Below are 21,732 nucleotides of genomic sequence, written 5' to 3'. Positions count from 1 at the left end.
GAGGGATTTACCATTCCCTCACAAAATCCTCACAAAACCGATAAAAGACTAACATTTAGGGGGAAGAACAAAGACTTTATGAGGATGTTTCCAATCTCCAAACATTCTCTTAATGTAAACGCACCATTGAATCCATAACAAGCTCTGCTCCTCCCCTGAGAAATGAATCTGATGGGCAGCTCAATCAGCACTCGAATACTACACAGAAGCTTCCACCACCCCCCACTGTCCATGGTGTCTGAGTTTAATATTGCATCTGAAGTATTTAACTAAAACTAGCAAAAAATACTGTAGCTGCCATAGTCCAGATTGGACGTACATTGCCATACACAAAAAAAAAAAAAAAAAAACAGCACAGTTATTAAAACACTTCAATAAATTGCAGTTGTTGCTTTATAAAAATGCCTAAACAAAGATAAATTAAAATTCACAACTTAATAAAGGAAGAAAATCAGAAATAAAAACTAATAATTGGAGAAAAAAAACTACACTTGATTCAAACGATAAAATTATTAAACAGGACAATTCTACTTACCGGGTCACATGCGGTATTGCAGATAATGGCTTGGCAATTCATTTCATGCAGTAGTGTTGAGCTGCTAACCATGGAAGTACAATTGCACTCATAGCAGCTATTTGGAGCAGTATAAATTGGAGAGCCAGGCTATAAATGAAAGGCAAGAAGCACATTTAAAATAGAATGCAAAATAGATCTTTAACCCCCTATAATGGTAGAACCACCAGTGCATCAATTATCAATTCATGTGCAGATAAAATAAGTAAACAAAAATTTTCTTTTCACATGACTGGATAATTGAAGTGAATCCTTACACAATTTATTGTGTGAACATTTTCAAAGCCTTAAGTAAATAAGCTTCATAGCCTAGACATTCCTGTTCTGTAGTTTTATAGTCTTATATCTGCAGTGTGCAATCATCTAAGGCAGTGGTCTCCAAACTGCAGCCCGTGGGCCGGATGTGGCCCTTTGTTTGCCTTTGTACGGCCCTTGGTTTACTATTTCTTCCACTGTCAACAAGGTTAAGGCACCATTCCTTCCACTGAAACCAGTAGTGGGGCACTATTCTTCCCATTGACACCAACAATGGGGCACTATTTCTACCACTGACACCAATAAATAGGCACTATTCCTCCCACCAATACCAATGATGGGGCATTATCCCTCCTCCTTCTAACCACATGTGCTTTGTAATTTTTTTACTCCAACTAACCACCAGGTCTGAGGAATTGTTTACTCCCATTGACACTGGGGCAGTTTCTACTTCCACCAGCCACAGTCTGACCCCACTAAAATTCTGATGCAGAGGATGCACCATGTCCACGACCAGCACTGTTGACTGTAGACACAGAGCCTGCTTGCCCTCTTTTAGTGGCCTGTGAGCGTCTGCCTCTCCTTGGTGGCCTTCTGGACATGATGTATATTTTGTTTTGCAACACCACACTGCACTGTATTGTGTACTGTGTACACCACCAGAAAAGTAGTAGCAACTGCACTACAGCTGCACTGTATTGTGTACTGTGTTTACCTACAGAAAAGTAGTAGCAACTGCACTACGGTTGCACTGTATTGTGTAATGTGTACACCACCAGAAAAGTAGTAGCAACTGCACTACGGTTGCACTGTATTGTGTAATGTGTACACCACCAGAAAAGTAGTAGCAACTGCACTACGGTACTATGTAGCATGTACTAGACCGACATACATACATATATACACAGGGCTTTTTTTCCTCAGAGAATAGGTGCAGGAACCCCCCTCCCGAGTCACCCCCTTGTTTCCACTGCCTACCCACCTCCCAGTACTGCCCCTCTATGTAATTTGTTAATAATAACAAGAAAAGCAGTAAAACAGATCCCCGGTAGCTAGCAACAATAGACCCCCCGGCAACAATGGACCCCCCGCAACAATAGATCCATCCCAGCAACAATAGGCTCCCAACAGCCAGCAACAATAGATCCCCAGCAACAATGGACCCCCATAGCACAAATAGATACACCACAGGAACAATAGACTCCCAACAGCCAGCATCAATAGACCCTCCAGCAGCCAGCAAGAATAGACCCCGTGTTCAACAGTAGATCCCTCCCAAAAATGACTGACCCCCCAGCAACAATACCCCCTCCAGCAACTATAGATACCCCAGCAACCAGCATCAATAGACCCTCCAGCACTCCTTGCCATTTAATAGATTCAGTGCTCAAAAAAATCCCTGTATATATATGTACTAGACTGACTGTGTGTATGTGTGTATATGTGTGTATATATATCAAATGCACTGCCTGAAGTAGATTAGAAAAAACAGTACACCACGGAATGCACTGTAGAATGTAGTTATAGGCTACACTGACTGGATGCAGAGTATATATATATCTATACTAGACTGAATGTATGTGGGTGTATATATATATATATATATATGTATATATATATATATATATAACTGGGAAAAAATGCAGCGCTAAGAAATATTGGGAAGTTAGGGTGTAGTGAAACAATTAAGTAAGAGATGCTGTACTGAACAGTAAAGCATATGTGCAAAAACCATAAGTGAAGTGAAATGAACAAACACAGTATAAAGTGTCCACATATGGTAAATGGATGATTCCAAACTCAAATTAATAAGAGGAACTGGTATGGACCAAAAGATGATGTGAGACTGGAAATTAAAGTCAATGGTGCATGGTGTGGATCTGTGACTGTGAGTCAGCAACGGGGTACAGAACTTCCGTAGCTGTAAACCAACATCTCGATATGGGGCATCAGAATGAAAACATTAGCAAGTAAGATAAGATGGGTACTCTTACCAGATGACGTGGACTCCACTGTCGTATGACATGGAGTCAATGGTGCATGGAGCCAAACCTAGGCTGGAAAACGATATCCGGAACGGTGAAACCTCTGTCTCACTTCTCGACTTCTCTGGTGGGGTGAAGAAACATCAGGAAGGGCCGCCAACTGGATATCAGCCAATAGACCTCAAGGATGTGTTCCAAGGAGAAGCCGGGGACAGATTTGATCCAGACCCCGTGATGGAAGTAGGGCTACTGGAAGGCAGTTTCTTGCATCGGGATAATATGCAAATAAAAAATAAAAAGCTTCTGCAAAGTACAGGTAAACCAGGGATTTTTATTTCTAAAAATACCATACAAAAAATGGATAAAAGTGATCACAATTGAAATAAAATCTAAGCAGCGTAAGGAAGGGGAGTTCTTCCGACGCGTTTCGACCAAGAGGGTCTTCAACAGGGGCATGAGCTTCCCCCTTCACGCTGCTCCTATATATAAATATCTAATCCAATAAGATAACCCCTATAGCCAATCACAGAGGAGCTACAAAGGTCAAGTAATCAGGAACTGGATCCTGTTGATCGCTAGACCAATCAGAATCATGAATAAAACAGCCGGTGAGTGTAGGACCCAATAGCGCAGCCTAATAGTGAGACTGACGCCTGGAGACCTCCCCACCGCATGGCAAACAATAGTGGACATCACTTCCTGGTAATGCATCACTTCCTGGTCATGTGATGTGGGGTGAAGGGGCGGTGTCCCGGCTCTCTGACCCAATCAACAACCACCAAAAGGTGCACAGGATGGGAGAGGGTAATCACGGAAACCGAATCTCCTCAGCTCAAGTCCCGATCACATGATCAGATCTGGTGCTGTCACATGGCTAAAAACATCAATGTGAAAATAAACAATAATAATGGCAAACACTAGATGGCAGCACTAAAGTGAAATAGTGCTAGCAAGTGGTGATAAACCAAAACAGAAAATAAGCATTACTGAACGATACTAAGCAGCATTACCTAAATCGGACACAAGATGTCCCAAATAGATCTATACCAGTACATACAAAATATACATAGCAATGAAAGAAAAAATTATAAAAATATTAACATGGCTGTTAGGTAATCTATTACAAATAATCAATATATTGAATTGAATAAATGAATAAATAAATATAATTTCCCAATATATGATTGGAACGGAAAATTAGGAAATAAAAACATAGAACAAATTGGTATTGTAAGGAAAAGGAATAAATGAAAAAAGACACTGATAATAACGCAATAATAAATCAGCAAAAAAAAGGGGAGGGGGGGGGGCAAATGAAACCCCCATACCTTAAAGGGACATAAAAAATGAACAAGCGGAAATGGAAAAATCGTACATGAAAAATACATGACTACTAGGATGTATTGATAAACGAGTTGAGGTCCCACTCGACGTTCATCCCAAACGGAAAGAAGGACCTCAACTCGTAGATCCAGTAGGTTTCGAGGCGTGATACGCCACGTAATCGCGATTCACCCCTCCAGTGTGGGACAAATCTGTCTATGACCTGGAAGAGGGTGCCTGAAGGGTCTCTATTATGATGTTGCAAATAGTGTCTCGGTACCGTATGTTTGCTCTTTCCCCCTTTAATGCCGGTGATATGCTCATTGACACGAATGGAGAAGGTCCTGATGGTACGTCCGACATATTGTTTATGACAAGGACATGTTATCAAATAAACAATATATTGAGATGCACATGTGGCAAACTCCTTCATGTGATATACACAAGACGTTACTGTGGATGTAAAGGTTAGTAGCTTTTGTCTGCCTGCACTATTGTGGTGGCATACGTTGCACTTACGGCAAGGGTAAAAACCCTTGCAGTCTTGGAAGAAGGATATCTTTTTGGGTGGATCGATAAGATTAGGGGCAATCTGCCCCTGAATGGATCGTGCACCTCTAAAAATCACTGGTGCTCGTTCGGGAAGAATGGGACCCAATAGTCTATCATTCAAAAGCACCCTCCAATGTTTCTTAAGATGTTATTGACCTGTTTAGACTGTATAGAATGCGTGGTGATGAAAGCCCACTTAAAACTAGAGTCTGAGGTATTTTTGGGATGCTCCATCAATGAGGCCGTTCTCTCCACAGCCAAGACGGCATTAATCTCCTCATCCAAATGGTCTAGTCCATAACCCTTTTCAAGAAATCTTTTCTTGAGCAACTGTGATTGGACTAAAAAATTGGATGTTTTACTGCAGTTGCGGCGTAGCCCAAGGAATTGGCCACGTGGGATTGCTTTAAGCCATTGTTCTTGATGGCAACTCTCGACCGGAATGTACCCATTCTGGTCGGTGGGTTTGAAATAGGTTTTGAATTCCCTATCATTGGAGTTTAGGATGGTCATATAGTCATCCAGGGACTGGCAATCTCCATCCCATAGGAGGAGGATGTCGTCTATGTACCTGGCCCAGAGGACTAACTCCGGCCTCCGGTCCGATTTTTTAGTCCAATCACAGTTGCTCAAGAAAAGATTTCTTGAAAAGGGTTATGGACTAGACCATTTGGATGAGGAAATTAATGCCGTCTTGGCTGTGGAGAGAACGGCCACATTGATGGAGCGTCCCAAAAATACCTCAGACTCTAGTTTTAAGTGGGCTTTCATCACCACGCATTCTATACAGTCTAAACAGGTCAAAAACATCCTTAAGAAACATTGGAGGGTGCTTTTGAATGATAGACTATTGGGTCCCCTTCTTCCCGAACGAGCACCAGTGATTTTTAGAGGTGCATGATCCATTCAGGGGCAGATTGCCCCTAATCTTATCGATCCACCCAAAAAGATATCCTTCTTCCAAGACTGCAAGGGTTTTTACCCTTGCCGTAAGTGCAACGTATGCCACCACAATAGTGCAGGCAAACAAAAGCTACTAACCTTTACATCCACAGTAACGTCTCGTGTATATCACATGAAGGAGTTTGCCACATGTGCATCTCAATATATTGTTTATTTGATAACATGTCCTTGTCATAAACAATATGTCGGACGTACCATCAGGACCTTCTCCATTCGTGTCAATGAGCATATCACCGGCATTAAAGGGGGAAAGAGCAAACATACGGTACCGAGACACTATTTGCAACATCATAATAGAGACCCTTCAGGCACCCTCTTCCAGGTCATAGACAGATTTGTCCCACACTGGAGGGGTGAATCGCGATTACGTGGCGTATCAAGCCTCGAAACCTACTGGATCTACGAGTTGAGGTCCTTCTTTCTGTTTGGGATGAACGTCGAGTGGGACCTCAACTCGTTTATCAATACATTCTAGTAGTCATGTATTTTTCATGTACGATTTTTCCATTTCCGCTTGTTCATTTTTGATGTCCCTTTAAGGTATGGGGGTTTCATTTGCCCCCCCCCCCTTTTTTTTTTGCTGATTTATTATTGCGTTATTATCAGTGTCTTTTTTCATTTATTCCTTTTCCTTACAATACCAATTTGTTCTATGTTTTTATTTCCTAATTTTCCGTTCCAATCATATATTGGGAAATTATATTTATTTATTCATTTATTCAATTCAATATATTGATTATTTGTAATAGATTACCTAACAGCCATGTTAATATTTTTATAATTTTTTCTTTCATTGCTATGTATATTTTGTATGTACTGGTATAGATCTATTTGGGACATCTTGTGTCCGATTTAGGTAATGCTGCTTAGTATCGTTCAGTAATGCTTATTTTCTGTTTTGGTTTATCACCACTTGCTAGCACTATTTCACTTTAGTGCTGCCATCTAGTGTTTGCCATTATTATTGTTTATTTTCACATTGATGTTTTTAGCCATGTGACAGCACCAGATCCGATCATGTGAGATCGGATTCGGTTTCCGTGACTACCCTCTCCCATCCTGTGCACCTTTTGGTGGTTGTTGATTGGGTCAGGGAGCCGGGACACCGCCCCTTCACCCCACATCAAATGACCAGGAAGTGATGCATTACCAGGAAGTGATGTCCACTATTGTTTGCCATGCGGTGGGGAGGTCTCCAGGCGTCAGTCTCACTATTAGACTAGGCCATTGGGTCCTACACTCACCGGCTGTTTTATTCATGATTCTGATTGGTCTAGCGATCAACAGGATCCAGTTCCTGATTACTTGACCTTTGTAGCGCCACTGTGATTGGCTATAGGGGTTATCTTATTGGATTAGATATTTATATATAGGAGCAGCGTGAAGGGGGAAGCTCATGCCCCTGTTGAAGACCCTCTTGGTCGAAACGCGCCGGGCGATCTCCCCTTCCTTACGCTGCTTAGATTTTATTTCAATTGTGATCACTTTTATCCATTTTTTGTATGGTATTTTTAGAAATAAAAATCCATGGTTTACCTGCACTATGCAGAAGCTTTTTATTTTTTATTTGCATATTATCCCGATGCAAGAAACTGCCTTCCAGTAGCCCTACTTCCATCACGGGGTCTGGATCAGATCTGTCCCCGGCTTCTCCTTGGAACACATCCTTGAGGTCTATTGGCTGATATCCAGTTGGCGGCCCTTCCTGATGTTTCTTCACCCCACCAGAGAAGTTGAGAAGTGAGACAAGGTTCCACCGTTCCGGATATCGTTTTCCAGCCTAGGTTTGGCTCCATGCACCATTGACTCCATGTCATACGACAGTGGAGTCCACGTCATCTGGTAAGAGTACCCATCTTATCTTACCTGCTGATGTTTTCATTCTGATGCCCCATATCGAGATGTTGGTTTACAGCTACGGAAGTTCTGTACCCCGTTGTTGACTCACAGTCACAGATCCACACCATGCACCATTGACTTTAATTTCCAGTCTCAAATCATCTTTTGGTCCATACCAGTTCCTCTTATTAATTTGAGTTTGGAATCATCCATTTACCATATGTGGACACTTTATACTGTGTTTGTTCATTTCACTTCACTCATGGTTTTTGCACATATGCTTTACTGTTCAGTACAGCATCTCTTACTTAATTGTTTCACTACACCCTAACTTCCCAATATTTCTTAGCGCTGCATTTTTTCCCAGTTACCAGTTATTGTTTTTTGCTATTAGAGCGCAGTGTTTTCATATTCTCATATATATATATATATATATATATATATATATATATATAATCAAATACACTGCCACTAACTGAATAACCTGGCTGCTTAATCTAAATCAAGCTATCTCTCCATCCACGCCAACAACACTACACAGGGCCGCCGTGTAGTCTTATATAGTGTGGGGTGTGGACTTAGTCCCCCTGAGCCATGATTGGCCACAAGCACCCTGCCTTTGGCCAATTATGGCTCTCTTAGCAGAGGGCGCTGCGCTTGGCCAAAGGATGCAGGTCAGGTGCATGCTTTGGCCAATCATCATACAGCAATGCACTGCGATCTCGCAGTGCATTATAGGGCATTCCGTGGGCGCTCAAATTTCCTGCGAACGCCCCATAATGTTCGTTCTATGGCGAACGGGCGAACACCCGATGTTGGACCCGAACATCAAGCTCATCCCTACTGGCTATTACAGTCATTTGTAAGTACAGCATGTTGTACCATACAAGACATCAATCTGGTATCTAATTGCAAGCGTCCAATATTGTCTACGATTGTTTTTTAGACCCAGGATCTGTCATATACCCCCGAAGAAGAGGACAAAGGAACCACTTCAAAACATGCTGGGTGTAAATATATATGCTTCTTCAGGGATCGTGGTGTAATATACTATATGTATTTTGTGATTATGTAATGCTCCCTAGTGGAGATTGCTTATGCGTATTTTTTAACATGTGGTGCTTTGTATACAAAAAGACACCAGCCGTGATGGTTTTAAGTCTTGCTTTTATATATTTGTGAAATACAGAGTTGTTACTTTTTTTTACATAGAAGTTATGGTTACTGCCCTTCATTGTCCCATGAGAAAAATGTATCCTTTTTGCATTACAGGGAGGAAAAGTGCGCCAGGGGCCAGATAAATGAAAGCAAAGAGCTGCGTCTGGCCCTATTTTGGGGACCACTAGCCTAAGCTATGGATATAGACTAGAGATGGGCCAAACACCCCCCAGTTCGGTTTGCGCCAGAACCCCGAACGACAAACCCCATTGAAGTCTATGGGACCCAAACAGGAAAAATCAAAAATGCCAATTTTGAAGGCTTATATGCAAGCTATTGGCCAGAAAAAAAAAAGGTATGGGGGCCCGGGTACTGCCCTGAGGGACATGTACCAATGCAAAAAAAAATATAACTTAAAAATGATCGTTTTTAAAGAAGCAGTGATTTTAATGATGCTTAAAGTGAAACAATAAAAATGAAAAATTCCTTTAAATATATTGCCTGGGGGGCCCCCGTAGTCTGCCTGTAAAGTGGCACATCTGCACCGTGTATAGAACCTGCTGCAGCAAAACTGACATTTATTAAAAAAAAAAATAATACATTTAAATTGATTTTCCCTACAAGCTCTTTATTTTGTAAACAATGGCTTGTGGAGTCAGTCTGTATGATGAGGCCACAATTTAATGCACTCGGAACAAGATTAGAGATTTTTTGGATAAATTATGGTGTCTCTTTGGCAGACTTTGGATGAAAATAACAAAGTTTTGCACCACAGTGAGCAAGCCTTATGTGAAGAAGCCAAATTATAGTACACTCAGGCCAAGATTAACAATTTTTTTAGATAAAGTCTGGTGTCTCCTCTGTCCTCCAGCTGTTCTCACAGGTCTTCCAAATCTCCCAGTGGAATTTGTCTAACCCTCTCTCGGAAGGGTTTATCTTCCTCCAATCGGATCTTGTGTTCAGCACTTTTTGCCAGCCCCACATTGAACTCACTTTTCGAAAAGGCAGTTCTCCATCTCAAGAGCTAGGTTTTTGCTTTTTCCATCCAAGCAAGTGAAAGGGGAGTGTTTTTCGAGTAGAATTCTTCCATAGGGATCTCTCCCTCTTGTCCTCCCACGATACCGCATGGTGAGACTGGGGTTGCTTGATTCACCTGCCCCAGCAACACTCTAGCTGGCATCTTCACAGGTAAGGCTGTTGTGTTTCGGACACTGACTGAGACCTTCCCTCGGCTTCTCTGAAGTGCCTTGGTCGATATCACTTCTGGGATTATTTCAAGCCCCTTATCTTCCTTCTGTCTGTCCGTCTCAAGGACGATGAAAGGGCCAGGTTGTCTCCAACTCAGTTTGATAGAAGCTTTTAGATAGACTACTTCACCTGGTTGCAATACCTTCTCGCTTCTGTCCAGGCGCCAGATTTTTCCCACTCCTGATGGGGCTTTCTGTTCGTGCACTAGATTCTGGTACACTTGTGCTAGCATAGGGTGTACAGAGGTGTCAGAACTCTTTGGACCAGGTCGGTATTGGTCCCAATGATGAGAGAACTTCTATCAGCCCCTGGTGGACGAGGATAAAACACTGCCAAGGAATCAAAGGTTCCGGCCTTTCCCGCCACACTCGGGTCAAAGGTGAGCTTAATGGGTAGGTAGCTGTCATAGGGGAAATTCTGGGTCCCTAGGCCCCATATTTCTAATTCCTCCAGCTTCTGCAGTGGCAAGTGTTTGAGATGTTTTTCATAAAAGTCTCTGTAAAGCAGAGTCACTTGGGCTCCAGTATCCAAAAGAACTTTGGTGTAGATTCCTTCCACTTGGATGGGGACAATTGGAGAAGGTCCCACTAGCTTAGGACGGAATTCATGAGAAGTGGCAGGTTTAGCCTGTTTGGTGAGTCGTATCCTGGCTCCTCTCTTGAGGAGACTCTGATCATGCTTTAATTTCTGTTTGGCATTGGGAGGCTGGTGTGTATTAACTCTCTGATGCCCGGTAGTCTGAGTCGAAGGGAGAGGGATACTGGGTTGCTTGGAGACGACAACTGCAGCCTTGTGTAAGTGTTTGAAATCTTGCTTCAGTTTCTTGGTGTTGTGTTTTTTTTGGAGCTTGCTGATGTAACAGGGCGCCCAGCTGACTCCTTCACCGGGGCCCTCTGAGGTTTCACGCCGGTTTTTGGTGCAATGTTTCTGGCTTTGGACTTGGGCACACTCGTCGATAGTGTCCTACCCCTCCGAAGTTGAAACAGGACTCTTGTTTTTCCGCAACTGTAGAGCTTAACAACTTCTTGGGTATTGGAACTCCCTCATCGGGTGGAATAGTGGGCCTGGCGGTCAATAGGGCCATCATCTCTATTAGTTGTGACACCTGGGTCTTTAGAAGCTCGATCTGAGGGTCGCCATCAGCTGCACTAGCCATCCTGACTTCAACAACAGACCTTGGCCTTTGTATTTTTTCTTTGGATCAGGTCTGGATTCTTCAGGATGCCACCATCTTGACGTGTTCTCAACTGGAGCGCGATAGGGTCCAAAGGCTGGGCACCCCTCAAGACCTGCTTGGCTCAAATTTCATCCACCTTCCGGGGATCTAGACCCTTTTTCAACAAGATCTGGTGTATAATCTTGTCCAAACGCCTCATGTACTCTGACAGCTTCTCTCCCTCATTTTGATAAGTGTGCTCCAATTGATTGATTAGATTGGAAACTTTCTCTGTTCGCCCAAACACATTCTGCAGAATGTCCAAGTAGTCCTGAGCCACACAGTTTCGCTTGCTGAGCTTCAAATTTCAGATGGCTTCTGAAGCAGGCCCTCTTAAGCTCTCTCCGATTCTCTGTTTCTTGTGAGTCTCAGGGATGTCCCATTCATGCAGGGCTTGTGTGGTCTGCTCCAACCACTCTTCAAAATTGTCTTCCTCTTGAGGTACGGGCCATCTTCCAGAGAAAACGCTGAGTTTCTGGTATGCATTTCCAAGGTATGTTGGGTTGTCCTTCTAGCATTTTGACACAAAGTTCCCCAAGGCTGTAAAGAGCTCTGGTTCAACCGTGGCCAGACGTGACCGGGTGGGAACTTTTGCTTTGGATGATTTCACCTGCATGGAGCGGGTAGGGCTTTCACCTGGTCCCTCTGGGTGTGTCAGGTAAAACTTGGTCTTATCAGCTAATTTCACACTTGTGCCTTTAAATTTTTCAGGGACTCCCTTCCTCCACTCCAACAGTGCATAAGTGCGGGAGGTCCCTGGGTCTGGTCTGACCGCAACCACCCATGCCTTTCTGTCTGGGGACAGTGCCTTCACCACTCGGCTGATTTGCTCTTCTTCCAAAACATCTCCCCAGAGCTCAATTGCCAAGCTCACCTCTGAGCGGATGCCTTCTGCTTCGCACCACTGCGCCCCAGTGAGGGGGTCCATTCTGGAGTTCATGAGGGTGAGCTTGTTTGCAGAGTAACAGAAATCCTGGACAAGCCACCACGTGTAGCACTTACCCCCAAAGGAGCTGCTGGTAATTAAGTGGGCCTGTACTCTGCTTTTGCTCCCCTTGAGAAATTTCTCAACCCTCTTGACACAACTGTGTAATGGTGTTGGTGTGAAACCCAATAGCAACAACAACCCAATAATAACACCAGATACTGTATCTTTACCGTTACCTGGGTATCCGCCTGTTATGGGGATTAAAAACAGTCTCACACCAATTGTATCTTAACCAGCGGTAATTTTACTGGAACTAGTTTCAGAAAATGTTAACACAACGATGAATATGATAAACAAAGTTAGAACATGTGATAATCAAACAGCATTCAAATATTCAGACCTATTTATTATACTGAATATACATGCGGTAAGACCTTGACATTGGGCACTTTCCCACTTTTAGTACAGCCACGCACACACAATCTGCAATCTTTTATACAGCACTAAAAATGAGTATATTACAGTACATATACTCAAGGGCTTCCCCTAGATTGCAATACCTCCCCCTGTGAGCACTGCAGGATGAAATGCCTTATAATAGATGATAAGTCTCTTGTCTTCCGTCTTCAGCTAGCTTCTTTAACTGCAGTATTTATAATCCAGTTGGGTCATCAAATGGCAAAGTAACATAAACTGATAGATGACAGCGATTCCATTATGAAACACACCTATAACTGTCTCCGGTGAAAGTGCACCCAAGCCGTCAATGAACACCTAGTGAAGTATAAGCTTGAGGCCTGGTTGAACTCAGTTCATTTAAATGAGACCTCTCTATGGAACTGCAGGTCCCAGCAACACTGTGGGATTAGACTAAGTATGTGAAGTGCTGTATATAACTTCTGGGAAACAGCCCTCTCACCACACCAGGCCTGGAAAGCTGGATGACTCCGCTCCGGTGGTCTCAGTCCCACTGCCAGTCAGCACCGTCATGCTGCTCCGCAAGATGACTGGGACCCTCCTATGGCTCCGTCAGGTGTTTTGGATCCTCAGATCAGATCACACAGCTTCTCCAGCACACTGTGGTAAGTCACTCTCAGTGATTGCTGTTCCGTTCCATGCCGAACAGGCCGCACTCTTCGGACGACTCCACACAGGTCCCTGCAGGCAGGCCACGCGTCCCAGCAAGAAGAGAAAGAAAATGGCCACGCTGGGCCTTTTATTACCTAACCAGCATGCAGTTCAGTCACTTGGCCTCATGGGTAGGCAAGTGAGGCACCGTGGGTAAGTGAGTCTTTTCACAACACAATTGAGTCACTTCCTGTATAGGCTTTCTTTCATGCTTCAATGTGAAATATAAACAAGTCTTATTCACATATATATACCACTAGAGGGAGCCAAATACCAATCTAACAACATTAACATTGCATTACATTAGATGGCAAAAATCCCAGCGCTACATAAAGTAGTGAGTGTACAGCTTGTATAACAGTGTAAATTTGCTGTCCCCTCAAAATAACTCAACACACAGCCATTAATGTCTAAACTGCCGGCAACAAAAGTGACTACACCCCTAAGTGAAAATGTCCAAATTGGGCCCAATTAGACATTTTCCCTCCCCAGTGTCATGTGACTCATTAGTTTTACAAGGTCTCAGGTGTGAATGGGGAGCAGGTGTGTTAAATTTGGTGTTATCGCTCTCACTCTCTCATACTGGTCACTGGAAGTTCAGCACGGCACCTCATGGCAAAGAACTCTCTGAGGATCTGAAAAAAAGAATTGTTGCTCTACATAAAGATGGCCTAGGCTATAAGAAGATTGCCAAGACCCTGAAACTGAGCTGCAGCATGGTGGCCAACACCATACAGCGGTTTAACAGGACAAGTTCCACTCAGAACAGGCCTCCCTATGGTCAACCAAAGAAGTTTAGTGCAAGTGTTCAGCGTCATATCCAGAGGTTGTCTTTGGGAAATAGATGTATGAGTACTGCCAGCATTGCTGCAGAGGTTGAAGGGGTGGGGGGTCAGCCTGTCAGTGCTCTGACCATACGCCGCACAATGCATCAAATTGGTCTGCATACTGTACCTTTTATAGTGTGGGGTGGGACTATGAGCACTGAGCCATGACTGGACAAAGTAATCATTACTTTGTCCAATCAGGGCTAAGCAGTCAGCAGTCAGGTGCAAGGCTTCATCCAATTAGGGCCCTAGATTGCACTGTAAAGCATGCAGTGCATTGTGGGGCGCTCGTTGAGCAAACATCCTGCCAAGCTACCGGCAAATTCGGGTGTTCGCTGAACAGGTCATGTTCGGGCCGAACTTTGTTCGCCCCACACTAACAGACTCAAGTGGACAGTCATTACACAATTCTGTAACAGGATCAGTAATCAGTTAAATGATCAGACAGAGAATAATTGGAACTTGCAGCTTAATAAACAGGTACAAAGTTACATAGTTACATAGTTAGTCAGGATTAACTGGATGGACACAAGTCCATCCAGTTCAACCTTAACCTTAAAGTAAAGTCAGTAATGCAAAACAGAGCCAAAATGGCAAAGAGCATGCATACATTGCAGAATAATACAAAACAGATCATTCAAACAAACAGACTCTTCACAGCAATGTCTCTGGAGATTAGTCAGGGAAATGTGGGTACATTGCATAGTCTCTCTAAGACTCTGCAGCAAAACATAAGGGCCTCGCTGAGAAACAATACTTAAGTAAAACTGTACAGACAAACAGTTACTTGAGCTTAATTTCATAAACCGTATCCCTCTCTGTGAAATCCAAGGTAGCTCTAGTACCACAGGTGATGCACTCCCCACAATAGCTAGGTCTTTGGAGAAGCTGCATGCCATTAGACTTCTGCCTAGCTGTCAGCATGCTGGTTTTGACAGTGTAAGACCTCTTATCTAGCTGTAGAACAGTTGCCCAGCTACCTTTGCCTCATCAGATGTGGCCTTCCTTAACAGCTTGTGGAGAGAAGCAAAAAAGCTCATATTCCCTGGGCACATTCAGAAAGTTGAAAGAAATGGAGCTAAAGGGACCAGTGAATGCACCTTCTGGGTTGGTGAGTTAATGGGTACTCCGTTACAATCCAACCATTATTTAACCTCCCTCTGGGCAAGTGATTTGCAGGTCAAAGCAGAGTGCTATATTAACCTGCAGGGCTGACATTTTAAGTTTGTCAGTGGACAGGATGAAGAAGGCAGGGAGGGGAGAGAGGGATATCAATACAGGCTTAGCAGGGTAAACAGCAGTGGCCTGCCTCAACTCCAAGTTTAAGAGGCCCCTGCTGTTCCAATATGTCAAAACGTATACCCCCATATCCCTTTTCTACAAGAAACACATTTAGTTGGAAGCAAGATTCTTTCCTTTAAGAGGCCCTGGGTTCAAAAGACGTTTCATGCCTCGTATTCTTTTTACTCCAGCGTTGTATACATTTTAATTAGTAAATGTGTACCTTGTACAATTGAGGGAGTACACTTCAATCTGAATGGTAAATATGTTATACTGGTACTTACTGCATAGAAACAGAGATACAGTAGGTGCTAGTTAATATTCATATTCCACCCTCGTTTGGCTCAGATCTCTTATATGTTCTTTTGGAAAAAATTAGACCATACTGGTACTCATTATCGGAGATTTTAATGCTATTCTATCCCCACACCTTGACAGACCTGTCCTGTCCAGTTCACACTGGATCTTTCCAGCTGGTCACTGATTGCTAATACTTATGACTGAAGTCTGGAGATTGGGTCACCCTGATAGTTGAGCTTATTCCTGCTTTTTTGCCTCATGTAAGACCTCTTCTCCTCTGGATCCGACATTTGCCAATCCTCCATTACTTGCTGATGTCCGAGATGCCATATACCTCCCAGGGGGGCATCTAGGACCATTGTCCTCTGTCTCCGACCTTGCGCATTGCCCGGGTCTGCAATAGATTGATTTGGAGACAGAGTCCACAGTGAATCTCTCACCTGAAATGGCTGATGTTATACACTTGGTCTGAGACTAGACCTTGCAGGAAGCTCTGCATGTCTTACAGTACTTCTCACAGTTCTCTGGCCTGAGACTGGCATAAGTCACTCTAATTTCCTATTGGCTCTGGGGCTATTTCTCTGGCCACCCGGGGCCAGCTGCAGTGAGTACAATTGTTTACTTACTTAGAAGTGATGTTATACTGTAATGTCAAATTATATGAGGAATTGCACTTAATTTCTGTACTGCCAGAAGTTAAAAATAGGATGAAGGTGTGGAGAAATTTGCTTTTATCTTTCATTGCCTAAATCTGATTGAAATGAAAGGTCTACCAAAGCTTACCAACCTCTTTTGAAATCCACCCTCCTGCAGACCCAAATACTTTTTTAAACTGCTTAACCAACTATTAATCTCCTTTTTTATGAGGATCCCAAGCCCCATGTTACAAACGCAACAACGACCTTGCAGGGTGGACTGACCATGCCAGATTTCTACAAGTATTTTATAGCTACTATGTTGCTCACCACCTACTGATGGCTGGTGCCAAATTTGAGCAACCCCTCCATTATGTTAGAGGTGACTGTTCTAGGCTCCTTGGAAGCCTTTCAGCACCTCCTCTTCTGTGGTTTTGGAGCTTCATATTCGCTCACTTGCCTCATGGAGATTACTCTTAAAGCCTGGTCATTGGGGTTTAATAGGAAGCGCAGGACTCTGCTGACCTTTCTCCTTACACCTAATTCTGGAACAACCTTACCCTGCCTTCTCTCCACATAATCCTTGACCCCCATTGTTGGGCTAAATTCATAGGCTCCATAGGTTGAATCCTGCTCTGTCCCCCACCTGCTGTAGATGTGGCCACCTGGACAGAGACTTTTTTCACATTTTTTGGAACTGCTCCCTTATTTCTCAGTTCTATACAGAGGTGGTGGATGTAATTAATGCAGTTGCCCAGACCTGCCTTAAACTGAAGCCGGAATTGTGCCTACTGGGCCTAATAGAGGACATGGCTCCCACATTAGCTGAATGCTCTTGAGCTTGTTTCTCTTTTACACAAGGAAATGTATTACTATGCATTGGAAAAAAGCAACTCTTCCTTCTCTAGTCTTTTGAAAATGTCTGATTAATTCAAATCTTCTTCTGTACTCGGATACATATGAAAACATGGGCAGGAAGAAAAAGTTCAATGTATGAGCAAAATTGTTGGAAGAACAATCCACCACAGGCCCCTGAATATGTTTCTCTGCCTCACTCGGAGACTAATTAAGGCCCACTTTCATCTGTCATGGCTACCCAGGGTCTCTAATATGAGGAGATACTCTGCCTCATGGATACTGGCATTGTGAGCTGGTGCATGAGCCATCACATTAGATTCTGTTGACTGTTAGTTGTATTGTGTATATGAACCTACCAGACAAACAAAAAAAATAACAGTAGTAACCTGGACAGGCTAAATCAGATGAACATCTTTGCATGTCTATTGGAACATTTAGGAATGTCTAATCAGTGCATGCCATAAGTAGAGGGATAGTTAAAAATAATGCTAATCAAATACTGGTTAAAGACCTACCGGGTATTCAATGCCATCCTTAACACAAACTCCTTTTGGTACTGTGGGGAAATAAAACAATTTTTAAAAACAAAAATGACTATAGAAATAGTTAGATCGTTCTGCAGCAGAGTGCCTAAAATTCTTTGCCATTTCTTCTTTCAATAAATTAGGAAAACTAATTTATAGCTCTGCACAGAAGCAGACAACTCTAAATATAAAAAAATCTAGACATCGCTAACAATTGCTTTAAAGACCCCTCTGATGTCCTGCCACAACTTATCTCACATATAAATTGTCAGTTTGCAGTGAAAAACTCCATATTTGTCTCATGACATGTTTTCTTTAAAATGGCAGTAATATTGTGGTTAAAAACGCAATGACTTTATTCTATGTTTTATTTCACACATTAATTGGGCAAAAAAAGATGGGTGCATCAAACTTTCTTACCAGAGATCTTTAAAAATCTGTTGTGGTATTTCTATGCTGTGCACAATCCTTTGCTGGATCCACCATAGAAAGTAACAGAGCTGGAGTGTGGAGCCACACTGCTCTTTTAAACCAGACTCCAGCCCAAACTTTGTTTTTTTTTTTTATTTGTGAATATAATGAAGAAGACTTCCTGTGTTAGGAAATGATTAGACATTACATTGTAGTGATCGAAAGGGAGAGTGGTTGAGTAATTTGGCAAAACACTGTGGGCAAAGCTGACACCACTCAGTCCACAAAAATGCTGTGAGATGTCAGCCCACAGCGGAGCGCAGGATCTGAGTGCATTTCTCTCAAAGGTATACTATTTTAAAACTTACCACAACTTATTTTGGGACAGCAGCCTTCCATGGTTACTTCTGGCCGAAAACCAGGTTGACATGAAACTTGGGGTAGTGAGCATGAGCCTGGAAAGCATGCTGACAAAACATAATAATGTTATGTGAATGTACAATATACTATATACGTAAAGAGCTACATAAATTGTCAGTGCTATATAAATACCAACAATAAAAATCAAATGAATAAAATGTTATTGCTTTTCTTCTCAGGTATAACTTTCAGATTACTCACACATTTACGTTATCATTGTAGTGTTTACAATATAGCCGAATTCCCCTATCCTCCTTTGAGGACTCTTGGATGTTTTTTTATGAGATTTTATATATATATATATATATATATATATATATATATATATACATATACACATACACAGTATATACACACACACACACACACACATACACTGTACATACATACTCACCTTTTCCAGATGCCTTCAGGCCAGTCATGTGATACATGTGATCCCTTTCCTCTTCAGTTCCTCTCTAGCTGGCATGTCCTTGATGGAGATCCTTTTTCTCTTCAGTTCCTCTCTAGCTGGCGTGCCCTTGATGCAGAGAGTCGCATTGACTTTCTGCATCACTACACTGTGTGTGCAGGGTACAGTAGTGATGCACCCTCAAGGGACAGGTTCATGATGTATCATTCAGCCCAAAAACTGAGGATATATAGTGACAGAGAATAATTACTGCAGCAACGGAGAAAAGAGGTTGGTACTTCAGACAAATAGTGAATTTTTCAGAAAGAAAAAGTTCACTTGGCTTAGTGAATGACGTGAATCTGAATTCAATTTATTCTTGTGCAAGCAAAAAAAGTATTCTTTTCTTTTAATTTTTTTTTATTCTTTTCTTGAAATACAATACATGGCACAGGATCAGTGTCTTTTTTTTGTTTACAAACGATTTTTATTATGTAAAAGGTCAAGGTATAAAACAATTACAATGATGGTACGGAAATGTATACAAATATCTTTAGCAGTAAATGTTGTATAGGAGATAATAAAGGAATATGGTTAGTTAGATGAAAAAATACACATTGTTATAATCAGGCCAGTCAAAAGTATTGTCATAAAAGGAGGAAAGGACAATTACATATATATAATAGAAATTTTTCTAAATCATAGAGGTGGTGTCCCAGAGAGTCCATTTTTTTTGATAAAGTGGCATAGAGTCATATAATGTGTGGTGGATTCTCTCAGAGAGTTTGATGTTCGTCATGCGGTTGAGTATTTGTGACCAAGGTACCGTAGTGGAGCGCCAGTTGAAGGCTATGGCCCAGTGAATAGAGCTGAGGAATGTGTGAATTAGCCTTGTGCTAGTCAATGGAATATCTTGTATAGGGGAGAATAAAAGACAGATTTGGGGTGTAAGGGAAATCTTCCTACCTGATATTTTATCAATGATTAAGCTAGCCTTATGCCAAGTGTTTTTTATATGGGGACATTCCCAAAAGATATGTAAAAGAGTACCCTGAGAGGGGCAACCCCTAAAACAGAGTGGGGATAGTGAAGGGTAAAATGAGTTAAGTTTAGCGGGGGTGAGATACCATCTATATAGCAATTTGATGGCTGATTCTCTGATCGAGGTTGTTTTGGTACATTTATGGAGATTTGTAAAAATAGTATCCCATTGATCAAGAGTAAATGAGATATTTAAATCTGATTCCCATTGGAGCATGGGATGTGATTTCTCAGGCATATTGGTCTCATTTAAACTTTTATATATTCTGGATATTAAACCTCTATCACGAGGGGAGGAGATACAAATTTGTTCAAATTGTGTATAGGGGGGATAGAGTGTAAGTGAGTGATATTTCTGATAGAATTGTCTTATATTTCTATAGTTCTCTAGTTCAGTGGGTGGGAGATCATATTTTATTTGTATACTGGAGAAAGTGAGGAATGAATTGTTGTGGGAAAGCGATTTTAAATGTGTTAGGTTATGTGACTTCCAATTCGTTAGAGAGTTTTGATCTTGCGCCCTATCTGGGAGAGGAAAACGAGGGTCACCTAGAAAGGATGCTAAGGGGGGGATGTCAGAGGATAATTTAAATTTAGAGACTTGTCTGTTCCATAGTTGAAGAGTGTGAGTGACGATGAGGTTCAAGGGTCTTATTTTTTGTGGTGGGATAGTATTGGACCAGAGAAGTCCTTGTAGATTGTAGGGTAGGACAGAATCTTCTTCGAACCGGAGCCAAGGGATTTGAAGTGAGGGGGCGTACCATTGGGCTAATTGGGTAAATCTGGCCGATAGATAATAAAGCCAAAGGTTAGGAATGCTGAGACCTCCTTTTATTTGGGGTCTAAACATAAGGGAATAGCTAAATCTGGGTTTCTTGTTTAGCCATATGAATTTGTTGATTTCTCTCTGTAAAGAATCTAATGTTTTTTTATGTAGAATAAGGGGAAGGGCTCTAAAAAAAAAAAAGTAGTTTGGGTAATATCATCATTTTTACAGCCACTATTCTGCCCGAGAATGAAATCTGGTATGATGACCAAAGTTTAAGTAGATTTTTAATACTGTTAAATAAGGGAGGGTAGTTTGCTTGGTAAAACAATTTATACAATGGTGTAATTTGGATACCAAGATATCTAAATAAAACCGCATTCCAATTGAATGAGAATTTGTCTTTAAGTATAGCTGTTAAGGCTGGGGGAATATTGATTGGTAAAGCTGAGCATTTGGATAGATTTACACCCAGACCTGTCAGGTCGTGGAAGATAGCAAGGGTTTTAGTTAGGTTGGGTAGTGAGATTAGAGGGTCGGTTATATACAAAAGCACGTCATCTGCGTAGAGACTTAGTTTGTATTCTTTAGATCCCTTGAAATATCCTTTTATATCTGTGTTGTTTCTTATAGCGCAGGCGAGGGGTTCTATCGCGAGGGCGAAAAGTAGAGGGGGCAACCTTGTCTAGTACCTTTGGTCAGGGGGAAAAAGTCAGAGTTGTTGCCTGGGAGTTTGATACGTGTTTGTGGGTTGTGGTAAAGAGCCTTAAAGCCATGTAAGAATTCATTGTTGATGCCATATTTGGGGAGTAGAGTGTCAAGATATGACCAGGAAACGCTGTCAAAAGCTTTATGTATATCAAGACTGAGTAATAATAAGGATTTAGCATGTATGTTGGAGTCTTGAATGATATTTGTGGTCAGTCGTATGTTGTCAGTTATTTGTCTGTTAGGAATGAAACCTGTTTGATCAGGATCAACTAATGGGGAGATAACGGCTGATAATCTGTCTGCCAAAATACGGCCAAATATTTTTAAGTCGTTGTCGATAACAGATATTGGGCGGTAGTTTTGAGGGGTGGAGTGGTCTTTATTTGGTTTGGGAAGAA

General features: G+C 42.1%; 1 protein-coding gene across 1 annotated transcript in view; it reads right to left on the bottom strand.

Annotated features, from left to right (window-relative positions):
• Positions 1 to 427: 427 nt before the first annotated feature.
• The window catches only part of LOC141111713 (intestinal mucin-like protein), a 41,150-nt gene continuing 19,845 nt past the window's right edge, over positions 428 to 21,732 (bottom strand). The window contains exons 2-5 of the mRNA XM_073603857.1: positions 18,374 to 18,472; positions 17,586 to 17,626; positions 536 to 664; positions 428 to 433 (exon numbers count right to left, since the gene is read on the bottom strand). Of these exons, the coding sequence (XP_073459958.1) occupies positions 428 to 433; positions 536 to 664; positions 17,586 to 17,626; positions 18,374 to 18,472 (275 nt within the window). The remainder of the gene's footprint in view (positions 434 to 535; positions 665 to 17,585; positions 17,627 to 18,373; positions 18,473 to 21,732) is intronic.

Source organism: Aquarana catesbeiana, linkage group LG11 (genome assembly GCF_042186555.1).
Source record: "Aquarana catesbeiana isolate 2022-GZ linkage group LG11, ASM4218655v1, whole genome shotgun sequence".
Lineage (NCBI taxonomy): Eukaryota > Metazoa > Chordata > Amphibia > Anura > Ranidae > Aquarana > Aquarana catesbeiana.
Note: the sequence above shows the minus strand (reverse complement) of the source record. Positions and strands in the feature narration are given on the sequence as shown.